General features: G+C 40.8%; 1 protein-coding gene and 1 long non-coding RNA gene across 16 annotated transcripts in view; one reads left to right on the forward strand and one right to left on the reverse strand.

Annotated features, from left to right (window-relative positions):
- The window catches only part of LOC140638852 (uncharacterized), a 41,662-nt gene extending 22,036 nt beyond the window's left edge, over nucleotides 1-19,626 (forward strand). For 5 of the 8 annotated variants that reach the window (XR_012035814.1, XR_012035807.1, XR_012035811.1 and 2 more), the window contains 2 exons: nucleotides 11,145-11,288; nucleotides 11,414-12,316. This is a non-coding gene — a long non-coding RNA (uncharacterized lncRNA). Of the gene's footprint in view, nucleotides 1-5,530; nucleotides 5,625-11,144; nucleotides 11,289-11,413; nucleotides 12,317-18,372 lie in introns of those variants that run through there. The other 3 variants (XR_012035809.1, XR_012035813.1, XR_012035808.1) reach the window with 2 other exon arrangements.
- Nucleotides 1-22,686, reverse strand: part of RNF216 (ring finger protein 216) — a 162,196-nt gene that overhangs the window by 98,764 nt on the left and 40,746 nt on the right. For 7 of the 8 annotated variants that reach the window (XM_072836897.1, XM_072836896.1, XM_072836892.1 and 4 more), the window contains exons 6-11: nucleotides 20,135-20,237; nucleotides 18,425-18,589; nucleotides 9,466-9,580; nucleotides 5,975-6,114; nucleotides 2,120-2,170; nucleotides 1,076-1,213 (exon numbers count right to left, since the gene is read on the reverse strand). In XM_072836897.1, the coding sequence (XP_072692998.1) occupies nucleotides 1,076-1,213; nucleotides 2,120-2,170; nucleotides 5,975-6,114; nucleotides 9,466-9,580; nucleotides 18,425-18,589; nucleotides 20,135-20,237 (712 nt within the window). The remainder of the gene's footprint in view (nucleotides 1-1,075; nucleotides 1,214-2,119; nucleotides 2,171-5,974; nucleotides 6,115-9,465; nucleotides 9,581-18,424; nucleotides 18,590-20,134; nucleotides 20,238-22,686) is intronic. The other variant, XM_072836895.1, reaches the window with a different exon arrangement.

Consider the following 22,686-nt stretch of genomic DNA (forward strand, 5'->3'; position numbering starts at 1 on the left):
ATTTTAAAAAATTCTGGTTTTTAATCGTTTGTTAAGACAAAATAAAATAAAATTCCTTTTCATATTTTGTTACGCTGGTATCAAGAGACACTAATTTTGGACAGAGAAATATGACCTTGGACAGTTACTTCTTTTTTATTTTTTTAATTTTTTTAATTTTTATTTATTTATGATAGTCACAGAGAGAGAGAGAGAGGCAGAGACATAGGCAGAGGGAGAAGCAGGCTCCATGCACTGAGAGCCTGATGTGGGATTCGATCCCGGGTCTCCAGGATCGTGCCCTGGGCCAAAGGCAGGCGCTAAACCGCTGCGCCACTCAGGAATCCCCAGTTACTTCTTTTTTAAAAAGGCTTCTAGTTATTATTATTTTTTGTCTTTTAAAAAGTGTACTTATTTTTAAGTAACACATGGAGCTCCAACTCATGATCCCAAGATCAAGAGTCACATGCTCTTCTGACTGAACCAGCCAAGTGTCCCCATAGTTATTCGTTTTTTTTAAAAGATATATATATATATATATATTCATTCATTCATTCATTCATTCATTCATTCATTCATTCATGAGAGACACACAGAGGCAAAGACATAGGCAGAGGGAAAAGCAGGCTCCCTTCAGGGAGCCCGATGTGGGACCTGATCCCTGCACTGGGGATCATGCCCTGAGCCGAAGGTAGACGCTTAACCACTGAGCCACCCAGGCGTCCTTATTCATTTTAATACAAAGTCCTTAAAAAATTTTATTGGAAAAAAACCAACAATGCACTCTCATTTAATAGCTGCAAGGGTCTCTTTGTTTGTATTACAAAAAGGATTGATGAGTGAAGAAGCTACTGCTCTTGGAGCAGGCACAGGGGCACAGAAGAATGCTGTCACTTCCTGAGAAGAAATCCACCTGGCTTACAACCAACACAATCACACCAGCCAGGGGCTATCTGGCAATCACACACACCCCAGCTTGTCCTAACAGCTCCACCTCATCCCAGAAAGGGCAATTTCATCAGGCAGGTACAGCTACCTATAAATGCAGTCTCATACTCTGTATTTCCTGTGTGTGGACCTATTACATGATTCTTACCTTTCCAGATCCAAAGACGGCCTCTTGGGCATATCTGATGAGACATTCTTTGCAGAACAAGTGAGCATCTGCACACTGTGTCAGCTCCTCGAATGGAAACTCTCCATAGCAGCAACGGCACTCAATAAGCTGGCCATCCTGTGGGCCATTAGAGACACATGAGACACTATACATGGAGGCAGAGGGGCAACTAGATTTTATATTCCTCTACCCCCAAATACACGCTGAAATCAAAAGCCACCTCTTGAAGGCATAAAACAATGATGAGCTGTTTGCTGCTCTATACATAGCTTGAGGTGCTAGTACAAATATACAAATATGTAACTAAAGATAGAATTTTCACAGGTTTTTATTCTTTGAAGTCATCCTTTGTATAAAGTGATCATATCACGAGTCCCATGGTGCCAGAACTCTAACATTTGTATTCATATGCTAATATGATTACGAGAGGGAGAGGGACAAGTGGCACAAGGGATGTTATCCCAAAAAGCTTCCAAAGTTGGATTTTGCTCTTCTTTTAGAAGGCAGGAGTGTGAGGAGGTTGTTTCAGCCTACAGTGTATATTAACAGACCATTGAAGCTAGCTGGGGCAGCAACCTCCAATACTGTGAGCACCATGAAACTTGTTCTTCTAATGGAAGACAGACCCAGCCCCCAGTCCATTCCCACCATGTCAGAAAAGGCCTCTAGGAGAGGACAGCAGACAGTGTACAAAAGCCACCTGGTCCTGAGGTTAGACATATCTCTTCCTTCTAACTTTTTGACACCAGAATTTTAAATTTTCCTCTAAGAAAATATTCAGTGGATTGCAAGGAATGTTCTTTAAAAGAGAAACAATTCTTGTCATTATCTGTGCTTCAATTCTGAGCCAGTCTGGATTAGGAGTGCCTATTATGGTTCGATCCAACTGTAATTTGGTTGAACCACAAACCCAGCAGATCAACAGGAGATTATACAGGAACCAATATGCCACCAGGAAATGTGATAAAGAAAACAGGTTACGTAAATACCTAGAATAAATGAATTAGTGAGATTTCAAATTACCTTTTGATACTGTTCTTCATTCATCTGCAGGGCAAGCAAAAAGTCTTCATGCTGAAGAACAATACATGCAGATACAAATTTAGTAAAGATGCCACAAACACTTAGCGTTCATTTCCATAAACATAAAAGAACTCTACTAGGAATAATCATCTCTTCAGTTACACAGTTTAGTAGTTTAAAGAGATACCTCAGAGTAAATTTAAAATGCACCAGAAAGCTAAATATAAAAAAGGAAACCAAATATATTCCTGCACGTTGCTGCTGGGAATGCAAAACAACACAACCACTGTGACACTTGGCACTAGATAATAATGTCACCTAAGTATTTACTCTTTGATTCATCCACTGCACTTCTAGGAATGTACCCAAAGATACTCTGGGGCAGAAATAGGAAATATTGTATGTTCAAGGTTATTTACCATGGCACTATTTATAATAGCAAGAAACAATGGAAACAACCTTGAATGTCCATCGAGGAGAATAACTGAATCAACACTAGTACTGCAGACAATGTCACTCTAGGCAGTTTTATTTTTTTAAAAGATTTTATTTATTTGAGAGAGAAAGAGAGAGGAGAAACAGAAGCAGGGGGAATAGCAGAGGCGGAGGGAGAAGTAGGCTCCCAGGTGAACAGGCCCGATCCCAGGACCCTGAGATCACCACCTGAGCCCAACACAGATGCTTAACCAACTGAGCCATCCAGGTGCCCCCACACTAGGCAGTTTTTTTTTTCTTTTTAATTATTTTATTTATTTATTCATGAGAGACACAGAGATTGAGAGAGAGAGAGAGAGAGAGAGAGAGAGGGCAGAGACACAGGCAGAGGGAGATGCAGGCTCCATGCAGGGAGCCTGACGTGGGACTCGATCCTGGTTCTCCAGGATTAGGCCCTGGGCTGAAGGCGGCGCTAAACTGCTGGGCCTTCCGGGCTGCCCACACTATGCAGTTTTAAAAAGGAAAGAAAAGGGATGCCTGCATGGCTCAGTGGTTGAGTGTCTGCCTTTGGATTCCAGGATCAAGTCTCTCGCATCGGGCTCCTTGCAGGGAGCCTGCTTCTCCCTCTGCCTCTCTCTCTCTCTCTCTTTTCTCTCTGTGTCTCTCATGAATAAATAAATAAAATCTTAAAAAAAAAAAAAAAGGAAAAATCTCTGGCTTAAGAGTGATCATCAGGATACACTGCTAAGTTTAAAAGCAAAGGACAGAAAAGTGTGCTTTCAGGTAAGAAAGATAGGTAAAAACAAACCAAACCGCCCCCCCAATCCCACCCCTCCCAATATATTTGGTTTTACATAAAATAAGGAAAGACAATAAAAAACTACTAACAATGGTTATACAGAGGGGCATCTAGCTGCCTCAGTCAGAAGACCATGTCGCTCTTGATCTTGGGATTGTGAATTTGAGCCCCATGCTGGGTGTAGAGATTACTTACATAAACTTAAAAAAATTAAAAATTCAAATCCAAAACAAACAAAAAACAATGGTTATGTATAGAGGGAGTTAGGAAACATAGGAGGAAAGGACAGGGCAGAGGGTAGATCTTTCTGTTCCTTGTTTTATAGTTTTAACTTTCAGAACTAAAAATGTTTTACATAATTTGGGCAGCCCCAGTAGCCCAGTGGTTTAGCGTCGCCTTTGGCCTGGGATAGAGTCCTGGAGACCTGGGACAGAGTCCCACATCGGGCTCCCTGCGTGGAGCCTGCTTCTCCCTCTGCCTGTGTCTCTGCCTGCCCCGCCCCCCCACCCCTCGTGTCTGTCATGAATAAATAAATAAAATATTTTAAAAATATATTTTACATAATTAAAGAACAAAATTAGATAAAAACAAAAAACCAATTCCTGGGGTGCCTGGGTGGCTCAGTTGGTTAAGTGTCCAACTCTTTGATTTCTGCTTAGGTGGTGATCTCGGGATCATGGGATCAAGCGGAGAGTCAGGCTCTCTGCTCAGCTCAGAGTCTGCTTGAATTCTCTCTTCCTCTCCCTTGGTCCCTTTCCCTGCTTGCATATATGCGTGTGTACACTCTCTCTCTCAAATAATAAATATTAAAACTGAAAAACCAATACCTTAAAACTTGAAAACTTGTCATTTATCGTATCAAAATATCAAAACTTAATTGTTTATCAGGTTAATGGTATAACCACACACTTATTCCAAGTGATTTTATAATATTTTGATTTCATATTCCTCATCTGATATAACCTGACAAGAAAATTATAAATAGGGCAGCCCAGGTGGCTCAGCGGTTTAGTGCTGCCTTCGGCCCAGGGTGTGATCCTGGAGACCTGGGATCAAGTCCTGTGTTGGGCTCCCTGCATGGAACCTGCTTCTCCTTCTGCCTGTGTGTGTCTCTCTCTCGGTCTCTCATGAATAAATAAATAAAATATTTAAAAAATTATAAATAAATCTTAGGCTATATTCAGTAGCCTTTAGTAATAATATTGGGCTGTTGTTTCAGAAATATAAAGTATATAACAAAGAACAAAGAATAAGGAAAATAAGTCACTGTTAATATAAAGAATCAAGATTTTCAGCATAAGAGGAAAGTAGTACAAACATAAAAAAGAAAAATCCCTGCAAACCAAATTTGAGACCACAATCTCAGTATGAATTCCCACTAAAAGAAAATAAGGTACATTGCAGAGGTTGTTGAGTCCAGGTCCAGGTCAGGAAACACAGAGTCTGAACTTGGGTCACCTCATGCGCCAGAAAGGAGGGATGCCGTCAGGAACAACTGAGGCACTGACCCAAAGGGGATACTCCTGGGCAGATGTGGAACAATGTGGACAAGGATATGGACTCCAAAGAGTCAACCCAACACTTTAAGCACTTAAAAAAAAAAAAAAAAAATTTATTTTTTTAATCATGAGAGACAGAGAGAGAGAGAGAGAGAGAGAGAGAGAGAGAGGCAGAGACATAGGCAGAGGAAGAAGTAGGCTCCCCACAGGGAATCTGATGTGGGACTTGATCCCGGGACTCCAGGATCACACCCTGGGCTGAAGGCGGTGCTAAACCGCTGAGCCACCCAGGTGTCCCTAGCACTTTTCTGATGAGAAATTAATGACTGCGATGTTCTGATACCATACCATGGAATGTGCCAACATCTGGAAGACCTATATAACTCATGAATCAGTGTTTTACATGATAAAAGCACACCAAGTGTGGAAGATCCATTATAGTGCAAGCTACGCTAACAGATTTTAATGTAACAGATGAGAGGTAATGGTGATAGATGGATCAAAAATTCTAATTTCTGCTCAAGATCTAGAATTTTATCATTGGTTATAAATAATCACTTTATTTTTGAGATTAGGCCCAATGCCTACTTCTGAATAATCTATTTTTCTGTTAGCATTTTTTTTCAAGTAAAAATAGTGATTTTTTTTTTTTTTGGGGGGGGGTGTCTGATTTGGCAGCTTGCACAAGCACTTGTCAGGCCACCATCACAGTCAGGATGCAGTAGAGGTGCTGTGTGGAGATTTCCCATTCTGTCACACAGAGCATCAAAAGGTAATGTTCAAAGGTCAAAATTTGATAAAATAAATAAATTTTACTGTTTCGTTGAAGGCATTATTTTTTTATTATATTATTAATTCATTATTTATTAAATTTTTTTTTAAGAGAGTGCATGCACGTGTGTGCATGAGGGGGGTGGAGAACAGAGGGAGAGGGAGAGAATCTTAAGCAGGCTCCACACCCAGCACAGCACGCTTCCAAACCCAGTTTTGTTTTTTCAAAAGCTTTATAGTTTATTCAAACCAACCACTTCAGAGAGAATACAAATCTTAAAAGACAGTTTTATTCTAAACCCTAAAAGCAAACCAGAACACCTGAAACACACCCCAAATCCATCCTCCTACCTCTGCCATTTCTTTGATTTTCTGCTCATAGAACTCCTGCTCTTGCTGCACAGCTGGAAGAAGGGCACGCCGGTCATAGGACCTACAATGTCGCCGCTTATTTTCCAGAAAGAACATCCTCTTTTCTATTTTTATGTCACCTAGAAGACATGTGACAACGCAAAATCATGCATACAACTGTTGCTAGGAATCCAGGGCAGCCATTTCAGTCTTCTGCAGCCTACTCCTCCTCATACCCTCCAGCAGTACAGTATGTTTTTGACTCTCTGATCATGTTGCCTGCATTTGGGAAAATTTGGCTCCTTACCATTCCCTAACTTACCATAAACATATTTTGATTTTCATGTTTTCTTTTCCCTTGTTATGCTATAAATGGAATGTTCCTCCCATCCTGGCAGTATTACACTGTGTGAATATATTATACTTTATTATCCATTCTACTGAGAACAGCTGGGTTTATAGTTCTGGGTTACTATGAACAGGTTGAATGTGTCTGCAGTTCAGCAGAGCATACACGAAGGAGTGGAAGAGCTGGATCATAGATAGGCATTTTTGCAGCTTTAGAAAACAGTGCCGGTTTTTCAAAGCAGTTGTGCCAATTTACACTCTCTCCCCACTGGCAATGCATCACACCACACATCCTTATTACTTGCACTGTTAGCCTCTAATTTTAGCCATTCTGGTAGGTGCACATGTGTCTGATGAATATTTTTTAAACTTTTTACTTTGAAAACCTTCATAAAGAAAAGCTGAAATAGTACCTAAATCCATTAATATGTAACATTTAGAATAAAAGATAACAGAATGACAAATATTAGACCATGTAATTGGCCCGTTCATTTTTATTTCTGTGGATTTGGTAATTTATATTTTCTAGAAAACTGTCTATCCCACCCAGATCTTCTATTAACTCTCTAAAGTCTCTTCTTCATAGTATCTTTTGGCTTTATCAATATTTACTCTATTATTAGGTTCCTGATACTTCTCCCACTTTATTCTCTTCAACAATTATTTTAGCTATTCCAGTGCCTTGCCTTTCCATATAAATTCTAGGATAAACTTGCCTTTAGCTACCAAAAAGTCTTGCTAGGATTTTGATAGGAATTAAAGTAAGTCTGTTTTACCAATTTGGGGAAGATTTACATCCTTATGATGTTGAGGCTTCCTGCCCAAGATCACTAGCTTTGGTTTCTTCAGTTTTCTAGTTTTTATTACAAGTCTTATACATGTTTTGTTAGATTTAAAGCAAGAATTTAATGGGAGGGGGAAAAATTATAAATAGTACTGTACTTTTAACTTTGATTTCCATATGCTCACTGCCAGTATACAGAAATACAATCGGTTTTTGGAGACTGACTTATACCTTGCAATGATACTAAATTTAATGAGTCTAGAAGTATTCTCAGTAGATTCCTTGGTGTTTCCTCATTGGTTATAACTTCTAGCACACGTTAACTGCAGTAAACAGAAGATATCCTTCTCCTGTTCCCGATTTAAGGGGAAAGGTTTAGCCATTAAACAATATTAGCTTTAGGTTTTATTGTAGAAGTTATCAAATTGAAGAAGTTCCTCTCAAATTCCTAATTTTCTGAGTTTTAGTCAATAGGTGTTAAACATGGTTAAATACTTTTTCTGAATTAATTAATATGGTCATATAATTTTCCTTCTTTAACCTGTTAATATGGTGGATTATACTGTTTTTCAAAATACTAAACCAGCCTTGCACCCCTGGAATACACATGACTTGGTCATGGCACATAATTTTTTTTTTATGTTGCTAACTTCTATTTGTTGAAATTTTGTTAATAATGACTTCTGCATGTTTATTCATAAGGGATATTGGTCTATAGTTTTTTGAGCTGTCCTTGTCTGCTTTTGTTATCTGGGTTAGTACTGACTTCATAAAAGGAATTGGAAAGTGTTTCCTACTCTTCTATTTTCTAGAAGATATTATACAGAATTAGTGTTAATTCTTTTCCAGTATAACCAAATGAGGCTGGAGATTTCTTTTTTAGGAGACTTAAAATTATGAATTCAATTTCCTGGAGAGCTATGGGGTGCTATTCAAATTACCTATTTCAATATGGGTAAGTCTCGGCATTTTGTGTTTTTAGAGGAATTGGTCCATTTCACTTAAATTGTCAAATTTATGTGTGTAATGTTGTTCACGGTATTCTGCATTGGCTGTCTGTGGAGTCTACTGTAAGATCCCCTATAAAGAGTGAGAATTCTTGATACTGGTAATTTGTCTTTTTTCTTGGTTGGCTTTGTGAGATGGTATGTTATATATATATATATATTTTTTTGGTATGTTATATTTTTTACTGATGTTCAGTTTACATCCAGATTCTACCCAGACTCTCCATGAGAAGATCATCTACTGGTCAGTTCATAAAATGATAAAAAGAACAGTGGAGGGAGAATCCTGACTCCCTCTTAGAGCCAAGCAATGTATAACCCAAATAGCGGTGCCTGGATGGAAAAATGGCCGAAAATGTGAAAAATTAGATTCTTGAAGCAGGATTTTCAGACTATCGGTACTTGTCAATTGCTGTCAAGGAAGGTTAAGTGTATCTGTAAGTTGTACGTATTAATGCTGTATGTTGTCTCTAACATAGCAGACTTGTCAGGAGTACTCTGTCTACCCAGACTTGCAAAGAGATTCTGACAAGCTAGAGGAAGCACACAGAGAAGGACAGTCAGAAAGACAAAGCAGCAACAGACAGATTCCAAGTCTTTTCACAGACAAGAACTACACTCATGGCAAGAAATTTCAGGAATGTACATTTAACCTGATATAGAGCTGACCAACAAGGGAGTGGACCATCTTGCAAAGTGGTACTTTCTTTTCTCCACCACTGACAGAAACAAATACGGAATGACTATATATTTGGGATGTCGAGTCTAAACTGAATAAATTTAGCTGAATGAAGAACCACCTACACACTTCCCCCACTTTCTCATTCTTTGGCAGACCTGTGAGAACGTCCATGGGAGAGCACTGAATCAGACTAGCTTGGGGGGGGGGGGGCGCTCAGCTCAGCACTGTTAAGGAGCTGCTGGTTTTTTCCATGCAGAAGCCACTCTCAGGTGCAGAAGCCACTCTCAGGTGCACAAGCGATCCCTCTGCAGTGAGCAATCAATCTCTGGTCTAGATAATTTTATTAGAGATAAAGCTAATTTTTGTCAGATCTTCAAGACCAGTCCTCCAACCCCCAGCTTGAGTGTGTTCCCAAACACTTTTCCACACATGAATAGAGAATTCACTACACACAATGTTCCGGTCACAGTGGGTAGAAAGAAAGAAGGAGGGCGACAACCACAGCCACTTCTTAAACATACAGATCCCCAAAGCAGGCCACACAGCCAGTTCTTGGGCTAGCCTGGCAGGTGGGCCATGCCACAGCGGCCTTTTTTGGCTGCATGGGAAGGAGAGGGTTCTGCACAGCTGCTTCACATATTTGTCAGCAAAACTCAAAGTTGTCCATTACCTTGTTCAAACTTGAAATCTATATAAGAATACTGATTCATTTCTTTTCTCTTTTTTCTTTTACCACTGGTTTCTGGTGATAGCTCCTGCCATTTTTTAATGGCATCAGAAAAGGCCTAAAAAATTGAGAAATGGAAAAGTTAGTGCTGTAAATGGGACACAGAAATACAAGCAACCCTAAATCTCATTCTGACTCACAGTTTTAGCTAGGTCCCCTGCATAGCTTACCAGAAATAGGCTGTAGCAAAATGAACAGGGAGCATTTCATTATTTTCGCTTTGACTTTCATCAACAGCTACAAGGGCAGAACCAAATGCTTACTGACAAAGGGCAACATAAGAAAACAGCAAGTGTGCAAGCTATCCTTGGCTATGTACAGGGTGGGTCACCTAAGAGATGGCTGGCGAGTCAGACTCTACAGGCATACCCTAAATGGCATACCTCTGGCCAATGGTTCCCCATCTACTTCCCACCAAAACCTTTAAATTCCTTGCAGCTTCATCTGCATCCCCTTTTTGTACAGCACACTGAGGGCAAAAGTCTTATGCCAGTGATGATTCCTTTTGTTCCATATCCTCTGCTTCTTTTTAAAATCTTTTCAATTGACATTTCAATGTACTCAAGTCTTTGTCATCTTTAAAAAAAAAAAAAAAATCCCTGGCCTCCTTCACCTTTCGGGTTCCAGCCAAAACACCCCAGCCCGAACTTGTCAAAGGGACCATCTGTCCATGTTTGCTCATCTCACCTTTGTGCATTTCACAACTTCCTTCAATCCAGGACCGAAGACCCTCTTTCTGCTAGCTTATCTCCTTGGTAACAGGAGGCAAACTCCAGCCCCTATGTTTTAGTCATCTCACCTGGCCTCTCTTGGCAGTACTGAGAACACTGATTTCTACCTGCACCTGGTGTCCCTCCTCCTCTCTGCTGACTCCTCACCACCCTTGGCTCTCTCTCTCCCTGTGCCTACCTCATCCAGGCTGGGGAAGTTGCCCTGCATGTGCTGATGACCCTCATAATCCCACCTCTTTTGGCCATTCAAGGACCCAAATGAATTCTTTGTACTTGGATGTCTCACAGGCCTCACTCAACAGGCTGGAAACTAAATGCTTGAGGCTGAATTCATGATTCTTTCCTTCCAAATTAGCTCTTCTACAGCATTCCTCACCCCAGGAAAGGACACTCCCCAAGCCCCCTTACTGAACTCCTACTTAAAGAACATTCAGGTTTGTGGTTAAATTTTTCTTGCTCAGGGAGGCCCTCCTGGAGCCTCTCAAGTCCACCCTACGTCCTCCTGTTACAGTTTTTCCAAGCACTTTATGTTTTTCTTTTGAAAGATAATAGTAATGATACATTTATTTGTTGGATTCTGTTTCATGTCATCCCCTCCACTGGATGATGGGCTTCTGGAGGACAGACAAGGTGACCGTAGCCCAAGGTGTATCCTTGGCAACCTGTATGGTTTGCATTTCATACTCCTTTGGTGAATAATAAAAGGTTACAGGGATATCTGTGTGTTACAGGAATACTGCTATAGTTAAGTCACATTCTGAATGTTTATCTTAAGGAAACAGCTGTGAGCCCTTCTGGTAAAATGAAAGAAAGAGAAAATGAGTATTTTAGCTACAGAAGAGGGATAGATCATACCTCCACCTTCATCTACCTTCTATCTCTTTTCCAAAGCTCTCAAGTCTGGGAACAGGAAGCAAATCACCATGTGCTGATACACCTCTGCAAGGGAAGCACTCTGTGTGGGCCTCAAGACCCCTCATAACATGTAATTCTCATGGCAACTCTCTGAGGGAGGGGTTCTTTTGCAACAGAGAGGTAAGTGAGGCTTATAGATAAAGAACCTGCCCCCAGTCAAATTAATTAAAGCTAGCATACGAAATCAGGCCAGTTGCAGAACGAAGGCTCCTTCCTCTCTTTAACATCACCCTATTTTCACAGAGTGGTTCAGAGAAACCCGCCAAGAGCTGGCCAACAGCAGAAGTCATCCTACTACCTCTCCATCTCCCTGATCAACGTCCTCCCTTGCTTTGTTTCTTCTCTTTGGAGTTCTGACTATCCGAGGTGTTCCCCCACAAACCCTTAGGTATCAGTCTTAAAGTCACATGTTTGTACTCCACAGCAAGACCACTAATTTTTAGCAAGTTTTACCTAGAGGTAACAATCCCCATCCTTGAACCAGGGCTATTTGCAAAAACCCAGGAAAAAAGGCAAGACAGGTTATGATGATCTGAATTTTATAAATGAAGTGACTGAAGGACAGATGTCATTTATTAGCAACTAATGAAACGGGAATGTGAACTCATAGCTTGTAACTAGTAGCCCAATGGATCTTCAACCATGCCACACTCCTGTCTGGAAGTGAAATGGGGTCATTACCTCCCATTTAAATACTCTTTCTAGTTAAAAGGAAAAAAATCCATACTGGCCCATGTCAGGAAACCATATCTTAAAATAAATATTAAAATAAAATTATGTTCTTTCCTTTTGAGAACTGCTAGTTATAATTGACACCTATATACTCAAAGGTACCATGGTTCCTTTTTTTTTTTTTTTTTTTTGCTTCTGCTTAGATTTCTTCTAGTGAAAACATCCTTCCCTTAAGAATCCCTTTTTTCCCTTTTAATCTTCTCAAATAGACTGAAAGCTCTTTGGAAGGAAGCTAATTGGGATCCCTGGGTGGCGCAGCGGTTTGGCGCCTGCCTTTGGCCTGGGGCGTGATCCTGGAGACCCGGGATCGAGTCCCACGTCGGGCTCCCGGTGCATGGAGCCGGCTTCTCCCTCTGCCTGTGTCTCTGCCTCTCTCTCTCTCTCTATCATAAATTAAAAAAAAAAAAAAAAAAAAAGGAAGGAAGCTAATTTGTGTTCCACAGATGCTACTACTGTCCTCAGGGCCTAACTGATAACTATCACAAAGTACTCAAACACTCTATCAGGAGGAACACAGGAACAACAAATATTGAAGATGATTTTTCCTTTTATATGTATCTTGCATTTCTTCCTCCAGCTTGCTCACTCTCTCGCAAATCTAATCCCCATGCAAACTCCTGGTTCTGAGAATCAAGGATACAGGTTGCTAGGATTCTTAGGATATTGTGATGGTCAAATTTCCTTTAAGGATCACCTAAAAATACTACAATGGGCATCTGATGAAATAAAAGCTGAGGAGTGGCCAGAGACTCCTTGAAACCTGGTGGAAGTCTGGTCCCAAACAGAAATGTGTCACGTATATGGAGACAGAATCATTAAAGTACTCCAGGGGAGAAATCTAAGAAGGCTGGAACGATGGGTAGCCCGGGTGGCTCAGCGGTTTAGTGCCACCTTCAGCCCGGGGCCTGATCCTGGAAACCCGGGATCAAGTCCCATGTCAGGCTTCCTGCATGGAGCCTGCTTCTCCCTCTGCCTGTGTCACTGCCTCTCTTTCTCTCTTTGTCTCTCATGAATAAATAAAATCTTAAAAAAAAAAAAAAAAAAAAAAAGGATGGAACAAGCACTTGTCAGAGGACAGAAGTTAAGGGATGATTATAGAAGACAACACTGTTCACTACTATAAAGCTCCACAAGGGAAGGGGCCTGTGACACTCCCAGTACATGACCACAGCAGGCACTCAACACACTGTCTGAATGTAAGAAATAGTTGTATCTGTGGCAGGATTATTGAGGAAAAAGTTGACAGAGAAATAATTTTCAACCTAGGAGAACTATCAGCCAAGAGTGAGTGTATAAAACAAGACAAACTTATCAGGATCTAGAGCACAGAAGATCAAGCAAGATCCAAAGGCAAAGGGAACTCCCAAGTGGACTACTATACAGAAGCATGGAGGAGAAAGGGAAAAAAATGAATCGAGGATTGATGGACAGGTCTGACAACAGGCAAGCTAGCTGACGAAAACAATGTTTTAGAGTTGTCAGACGTGAAAAGACAGTCACAGCATCAAAAACCAAAGCAACAACAACAAAAAAGCAGATGAAAAAAATAGACACAACCAATTTTAACTCCAAGAATAATAGAAAATTCAAGAAAGGATATATTATCCTAGTACATTACTTCCCCTAGCAGTGAACATTTCCACAGTCATAATATAAAAACTTTAAAAACAGATTTAACAAAAACTATGATTCAAAAAGGGGAGTATGTATGGGTAAGATCTAGAGCCCCATCCACCATAAGAAAAAACTAAAATAATTTCTCAAACTAATCAATCAAGTATAAGCATGTGTTCATAAATGTGGAGGTAAATACTAGGAAAAAAATAAACCAGGTAAGAGTTGAGTTGTCTCTGGAGAACAGAGGAAGAACGTGAAGAAAGAGGCTTCAGCCTATGGTTTAAAAAATTACAGATAAGCAGGGAATCCCTGGGTGGCTCAGCGGTTTAGTGCCTGCCTTTGGCCCAGGGCGCGATCCTGGAGTCCTGGGATCGAGTCCCACGTTGGGCTCCCGGCATGGAGCCTGCTTCTCCCTCCTCCTGTGTCTCTGACTCTCTTTCTCTATGTCTATCATAAATAAATAAATACATAAATCTTAAAAAAAAAATTACAGATAAGCATTTTGGCACCAAGTGATTTTTAAAGTTATGGCCACAAATTACTTTGATAAATATTCACTTCAACAAGTGGCTCCCGCCATGAATTTTAAGGATGACCTGTTCCCTCCAGTCTACAAGTTACTCATTTTTGAGAGCACTTTGTCCCTACAAAGCTAACAACCAAAAGAAATATTACTGCAGCTGCAATGTGGTCTCCAAGAAAGCTACCTACAGGATGTGTCCATAAAGAGAGTTGAGCTGAAAAATCTTCAACCACACATGCACTAGAGGGAGAGTTTTTCTGCACCCTGGGCCTCCATATCATAGGCTAGGAGCAAACCAGAGCAGGCCCTTGGGTCCCTCCAGTGTGAATTCAGTGCTATGAACCTAAGGAATCACAGAAGGCTCTTGTGCATTTATAGTATTATTCTAAGGATTGACATTTTTTTTTTTAAATTTTATTTATTCACGAGAGACCCAGAGAAGGCAGAGACACAGGCAGAGAGAGAAGCAGACTCCTTGCAAGGAGCCTAATGTGGAGCTTGATCCCGGGGTCTGGGATCTGGGATCATGCCCTGAGCCAAAGGCAGAGGCTTAGCCACTGAGCCACCCAGGAGTCCGTAAGGACTGACTCTTAAGATCACACTGTAAGGCAGCTACTGTGTAATTTCTATATACAGAAGCTTGACAACATTCCACAGCACACAGAAGGAAGTGCAAAGAGAGGGAACTTATTCCTGAAATCTGATACATACAAAGTGCTGTCATTGATCACTCTACACTATATCCCACCTAATTCTCCCTTTAGCCACATAAAACACCCACTATTCACTGAGAGAACTAAAGCAATGCACATTTAAGACATGTGCTTGGGGCCCCTGGGTGGCTCACTGGGTTGAGGGGCTGCCTTCAGCTCAGGTCATGATCCTGGGGTCTGGGATGGAGCCCTGTATTGGGCTCCCTGCTCAGTGAGGAGTCTGCATCTCTCTCTCCTTCCGCCCCTCATGCTGGCACTATCTCCAATAAATAAAATCTAAAATAAAATCTAGGGGATCCCTGGGTGGCGCAGCGGTTTAGCGCCTGCCTTTGGCCCAGGGCGCGATCCTGGAGACCTGGGATCGAATCCCACGTCGGGCTCCCAGTGCATGGAGCCTGCTTCTCCCTCTGCCTGTATCTCTGCCTCTCTCTCTCTCTCTCTCTCTCACTGTGTGCCTATCATAAATAAATAAAATAAAAAATTTAAAAAATAAAATAAAATAAAATCTAAAATAAAATAAAATCTAAAATAAAATCTACAACAAAAAAATAAAATAAAATATAAAAAATAAAATAAAAATAAAATAATAAAATAAAATAAAAAATAAAATAAATAATAAAAAAATATAAAATAAAATAAAAAATAAAATAAATAAAATAAAATAAAACAAAATAAAATAAAGGCTCATCCTCAAAATTAGAGACCCAAGTGATAGAAACAGAATTAAAATTAAAAAAAAAATCAATCAATCAATCAAAGAATTAAAATTCAAGGAAGGGGGAAATCAAACCTGAGTTTGTTTTTTTTTTTTTTTTTTTTTTTAATGTTTATTTATTTATGATAGTCACAGAGAGAGAAAGAGAGAGAGGCAGAGACACAGGCAGAGGGAGAAGCAGGCTCCATGCACCGGAAGCCCGATGTGGGATTCGATCCCAGGTCTCCAGGATCGCGCCCTGGGCCAAAGGCAGGCGCCAAACCCCTGCGCCACCCAGGGATCCCTCAAACCTGAGTTTGATCAAGACTCTAGACCTATCAATTTATAGTTAATATAGGGCACAGAAGGACTAGTTAATTATGCTACAGAATACAATGGCAAAATCTAGATCATCAAAACCTTTAAGATAAACAACCCTTTTTTTTTTCTTTTTTTTTTTTTTAACAACCCCTTTTTCAACAAATGAATAGCAAGAAAAAGTAAAGGGATAGGGAAAGAGGACTTACAGGTTAAGAGATTTAAGTAACCTATCAACCAACTGCAAGAAATCCCTTTTACTTGGAGCTCAGTATGACCAAAGGTTTTTGACACATCTAGAGAAATTTGAAAATGACTGGATAGCTAATAATATTACTTTTTAAGGTGTGATAATGGTATTTTGATTATCTTTTTAAAATCTACCTTTTAGGGCAGCCCTGGTAGCCCAGCGGTTTAGTGCCGCCTTCAGCCCAGGGCCTGATCCTGGAGACCGGGGATCAAATCCCACGTCAGGTTCCCTGCATGGAGCCTGTTTCTCCCTCTGCCTGTGTCTCTGCCTCTCTCTCTCTGTCTCATGAATAAATAAATAAAATCTTAAAAAAAAAAATCTTTTAAAGGTAAACATTGGGGATCCCTGGGTGGCGCAGCGGTTTAGCGCCTGCCTTTGGCCCAGGGCGCGATCCTGGAGATCCGGGATCGAATCCCACGTCGGGCTCCTGGTGCATGGAGCCTGCTTCTCCCTCTGCCTGTGTCTCTGCCTCTCTCTCTCTCTCTCTCTCTGTGACTATCATAAATAAATAAAAATTAAAAAAATTAAAAAAAAATAAAGGTAAACACTGAAATAGTAGATTAAAGTTTAGATTTAAAGAAAATGAGGGATCTCTGGGTGGCACAGCGGTTTGGCGCCTGCCTTTGGCCCAGGGCGCGATCCTGGAGACCTGGGATCGGATCCCACATCGGGCTCCCAGTGCATGGAGCCTGCTTCTCCCTCTGCCTGTGTCTCTGCCTCTCTCTCTCTCTTTCTCTCTGTGACTATCATAAAAAAAAAAAAAAAAAAAATTTTAAAAGGGGGAAAATCCAGGGAAATGTGACTGTTTTCAGTGAACACACACATGATCAGGAGACTAAGCTATCATCATGTCTGGGGAATGGCACTGGGAAGATGTGCTATGACCATAATTAGAAAACATCTCTGGGTATGTATGCTTCTTACACCAAGTCCACATGAGCATCACTGTCCAGAGGGCAGGACCCCCATGCACCATTTGCATACAACAGGAAGAGAACGCAACAGGTTTTAGCTTCTGCCAAATAGTATGTATTCTTGGGGCACCTATATTGCGCATCTGCCTTTCTCTAAGGGCGTGATCCTGGGGTCCTGGGATGGAGTCCCCAGCATCAGGCTCTCCGCAGGGAACCTGCTTCTCCTCTGCCTAGGTCTCCACCTCTCTCTGTCTTTCATGAATAAATAAATACAATCTTTTTCTTTTTTTTTTTTAATACAATCTTTTTCTTAAAAAAAAAAATAGCATGGCCCTTTAAATATCCCATATTCATTCAAACAGTCCAACACACCCCATTTCCAGCTACTCACCAAACAGACACCATAAAAAAAAAGTATGACAGGCCAGAAAGACCAGGAAAGGGATAAGGAAGATATAAATAAGAGGTGAGCCACAAAACCCTACAACCTCCCAGCCAAATGATAAGAGGGCTGTGAGATGACCAGGGAGAAAGAAGCATCTGATAGCCAAATTCCTTTTACTGGTCCCAGGACAATGGTAGGGACATTGCTAACAGGACCAACCCTGCCCAGGCCACAGGAGCCGCCTTCAGCTGCTGCCCTTTCACTTTTCATCTGGGTTCCCTGGGAGCTCGGCAAAGATGTCCGGAACCCTTGGAGCAATGAAGATGCTAGGAGGTCCTGAACATGAAAGAGCCCTTTCTTTCTTGCAAGTCACTGTTTTTTTGGGAGGGGGAGAGGGGAAAACTCATTCATTTTCTTTTTTTTTTTTTTTTTTTTTTTTTTACTCATTCATTTTCAATGACAACACAGCATTCCTTATTTGGCACAAGGAATGAGATTCAGAAATAGAAAGCACTAACTATGTTCCCCTCAGAATAATTTTACCTAAGATTAACCTACAATTAGAGGAGTTTACTGACACCTGCCTGGATCTTCTGGCTATCTATGGGGGAAGAGGCCTAGACTCAGGGTGAGGTCACATTCACCATGGAGACTTGCCTCCAGCTGGAGAGGGAAACAAGGGGAGGTGCTGGAACAAACCTTTCATACCTAGTCATCTTGCCCACCACAGGAACATTCATTATCCTTTGTATCTTCATGGCTAAACCAGAACTTCCCTGCTGCTTTTTTTTTTTACTTTTTTTTTTGAAGTAGGCTCCACGCCCAATGTGGCGCTTGAACTCACGACTCTGAGATCAAGAGTCATATGCTTTACTGACTGAGCCAGCCAGGTACCCCCAGAACTTCCCTGCTTCTAATTCATTATTTCTTTTCATCTGAAACCTCCTGATCAGCAAATACCTTTGTCTATTTATCTTCACCCTAACAAACTCCTGGCTCTTTGCCATCACAAACCATCCCAATTTCCACAAGCTGAACTCTTCATTCTGTCATCACAGGAAGAAGCAGCCAAGAAGTGTGTGGCCCCACCAGGAAGACTAAGTAGAGCACCTTTCGGGTGATTGCATAGTGTCCTTTGAGCTCATGCAGGGCCCACTTGATGTCCTGACTACTGAGCATTTTGAAGTCGGCCATCAGGAGGTCAGCAGCTTGGATGAAACAACGCTGGTCAAGAGGAGCCAATTTAGAGTAGTCAAAAAAGTCTATTTTAGGCAACTGAAACGAGAGAGAGAGAGAGAGAGAGAGAGAGAGAGAGAGTGAGTGAGAGGCACAACATTAGGAGGCCAGATAGGGCCTTTCCCATGAGGGGGTATCACTTCAAGAACTGCTTATTACAAAATAGAATCATTTCCCTTGTATTCATGATTACTTTATAGAGGTTACCAGCCCTGCATAGAGATGAAGAAACTGGTGGTTCAGAGATGTTAACAAGCTGTCTGGAGTCTGGAGACTAGTTGTGCCAGTCAAAACTAGTAATTATAGCTACAGATTTGAGACCCATCTTTTAGCCATATTCTTTCCATAAAAAAATGTTTAGGAAAGACTAGCCTTTCTCTTGCTACAGAAGACATAAAGATAATTTAAAGAATGTATGGGGAATAGAAGGACTGAGTAGTCATGAAGCAGTTCTGATCTAGACTCTCCTTCACCACCTGACACACTAAATTCTAGTTAGGATTACAAATAAAAATGAGTAAGGTTTTAAAAACTCAAACTGTTCACATCTTGATACAGGATTTGGTTATATAGGTGTATGTATGTACTGTATATAAATCTTACATCAAAAGAAAACCTATAAACATACTGAACTCTAGGTGATGAAATAAACGCTGAAGTATATATGGGGCAGCATATTGATGTTTTTGTGATTTACTCTGAAATGCATCAAAATAAAATGAAATATGTGAGATGTACTGATGGGCAGAGGAGAGGGATGGATATGTGACAAAGTGGATATAATAAAATGTTAACTTTTAATAGTACTGCTGGTAGATATATAGGTGATCAGTGTAAAATTCTTTTGGCTTTACTGTATGTTTGAAAATTTTTAATAAAATATTTAAAAAAAAAAACCAACCTAAATGATACAAAGAATCCTGGCCAATCCTTGTTTCATTTAAAAAATTTGCGGGCAGCCCCGGTGGCGCAGCAGTTTAGCGCTGCCTGCAGCCTGGGGTGTGATCCTGGAGACCCCGGATCGAGTCCCATGTCAGGCTCCCAGCATGGAGCCTGCTTCTCCCTCTGCCTGTGCCTCTGCCCCTTTCTCTTTCTCTATGAATAAATAAATAAAATCTTAAAAAAAAAAATTTGCTTGAGGGATGCCTGGGTGGCTCAGCAGTTGAGAGTCTGCCTTTGGCTTAGGGCGTGATTCCTGGTCCTAGGATTGAGTCCCACATGGGGCTCCCTGTAGGGAGTCTGCTTCTCCCTCTGCCTGTGTCTCTGTCTCTGTGTGTCTCTCACGAATAAATAAAATCTTTAAAAATAAAAAACTTGCTTTGTAAGACCAAAGGTATGGAGTGGAGCGTGAATTTAACTTTTTGTGGGAGAGAAAAGAGGAAGTTACAACAAAAGAAGTTAAATACAGAATCCAAAGTGGCTGAGGTTGGGAAATCCCACCAAAGAATAAGTATATCCTGAAATCCTATTTTCCTAGCTAGTCTTTAAAAAAATGTGTCCACACAAAGCACTTTATTCCCACAAAGATGAAAAAAGCAGAGCATGTCCAGGTAGAGACTGTAAAACAAAGAGCACAACACTTGCCTTTGTCTCATCCTGGCTGGCAAGCAGGCTGCTACTGGGGTTGATAATGACTCGGTCTTCTCTCTTTGGATAGTCTGGATTTTCCAGAAGAAAATTACAAAGTCTGCAAAAAGAAATGATGTTATTTTCATAGTGCTTCCAAATCCTACACCTGCCGTGATTCAAATACAATGTTCAAAAAATAATGTAACTCATCATACACTCTGACTGGCCTATTAAATTGTTTGCAGATCAGAAATATGAGACAAAAGACAGATATACACAATTTCTATTTTTGCTTCTGGTTTTAAAAAGCAATAAACATACTAATGAATGCACATTTCTATGAAGTTTTCTATTAGATGTCACTATCATGTATTCACTGAAATTCTTACTGGTTGAACTATATGGAACTAGAGAATTTAGATGAAGAGTATCTACTGTTGTCAGAAAACTATGACCAATAAGGGGTGGGAAAACGTATTCATATTCACTATAAAAAACAGCTGGCTAAAAGTAAATAAATGGAACATAAAAGGCCTTCTGTTAATTCATTAATACTTTTTGTAACCCTATGGTAATATAAGCCCCCATGAAGAATTTGAGTGATACTCAGTTTGCCCAGCTAACTGCAAGGCTGAAGGAACAGACATGTCCGCTTAAGAACGGATTCTCCTCATGCCAAAGCCACAGCCTTATCCCTTTATCACTATCATGAACTACATTTAAGGGTAAGGATATAGAGGTAAGATAACACACGCTGATGTATCATTGTCCAGATTTAACAAATATTAAGCAGCAAGGTTCTTCACCTTGTAACAACCAAACACAGCAACATTCTGAGCTCTTGGGATGATTCCACAGAGATAAGAACAGCCCAGGTAGTATACGGCACTTGCCACTTTAGTAGCAGGAAAGCTCTTGGCTTAAAGAGCTCTGAGGCTTCCCCTCTCTCCTTTCCTTGCTTCTGCAGGTTCTTAGAATGAACACTCCCTGATCCCTGACTCCCATCTTCCCAGGTCTCTCCTGTCCATATCAACAGTGGAACCTTTCATAGCAGGGAGAGGAGAGAAAAAGCACTCCCCTCCAGCTTCTCTTCTCACCCATGGGCTGGCGCCTGGGAAGAGAGTAGTGGAGGGGCATGCTTCTGCAATACCTTCTGCAGGGATTGAGAATTAGCCACCACCAAGAATTGAGCATCCACGGGGCAAGGCCTCAAGTTCTAAACATCTCTGTTCACATGCACATCTGGAGATACTACAATCCAGACATGGAGCAGCTCCTCCATTTCAAACATGCCTGTTTGTAATATTTTGGTGAGTGTGGCTACCACAACCCAACAAACTCCAGATATCAGGAACCTGGGGAAAGATAAAAAGGTCATGCAGTGAAGAATCCTCTTTGACAGAATGGCTACGCATGAGTGAAGCCAGTAATCTCCACATGGGGACATGGAGTACATGAAAGACATTCTGTTAGGGTACTGGAAGAAAGTAATACAATTCCTATTTTTAAAATATCATTCTTTAAAATTTTCTACTTTTATGTATTTTTTTTAAAGATTTATTTGTATTTATTTATGATAGACATAGAGACAGGCAGAGGGAGAAGCAGGCTCCATGCAGGGAGCCCGACATGGGACTCAATCCCGGGACTCCAGGAATGCGCCCTGGGCCAAAGGCAGGCGCGAAACTGCTAAGCCACCCAGGGATCCCCTATATATTTTCTAAAGTACATGATACAGTATATGACACAGAGGTAGAATAGGTATAATTTCTAGAAAACAAAATACCAACCATATTTTAGGGGTTCTCTTCTAATTTTTATATTTTTAATATTAGGATCACCTATCGAAAAGCTGCAAGATAAGGAATTCCACATGGTGAAATCAGAGGCTGTCATTCTGTCACATATTTATATTTCAATCTTATGTCGAACCTGTTTATGATGCAATCTTTTTTTTTTTTTTAAGTCATCTGTGTATCTAACATGGGGCTCAAGCTTATGATCCCAAGATCAGGACTTGGGAAACTTTCTACTGACTGAGACAAACCCAGTGCCTCAGAGGCTCTCACTCTGAACTGTCATGGTCATTTCTAGTTTAGGATCTTTACCCTCACCACCAGAACTTTCCTGGAGGCTAAATGACATTCAAGTGGCACAGGTAATTAAATACAGTGTTTCTCTTCTATAGAAATAAACTATAACCAAAGATCAATATTCACAGCCTAGGGGAACTCAGATCTGCCTGTGTGTGTATATTATTTCACACCTGATCTGTCCTGACAAGCTGAACGGTCTCAAGAAAGCTCTCCTACTCAATGAGCTGGGCTGGGACTCCTAGCCTCTACTCCTTAGACAATCGTTGCTGCCTCAATCTAATGATTCATCACATGTGAGTGAAAAGTCTCGGTAACCAGCTCAAAGAGTAGATTACTATCACAGGAGTTTCTCTGGTGAATACACCTCTCCTGCTAAAATGGCCAGCTGGTTACGTCTAAAGGTGATTTCAAGACTGCATACAGGGTAGCCCCAAGGGCCCAGCGGTTTGGCGCCACCTTCAGCCCGGGGTA

Source organism: Canis lupus, chromosome 8, assembly GCF_048164855.1.
Source record: "Canis lupus baileyi chromosome 8, mCanLup2.hap1, whole genome shotgun sequence".
In the NCBI taxonomy this organism is placed as follows: Eukaryota; Metazoa; Chordata; class Mammalia; order Carnivora; family Canidae; genus Canis; species Canis lupus.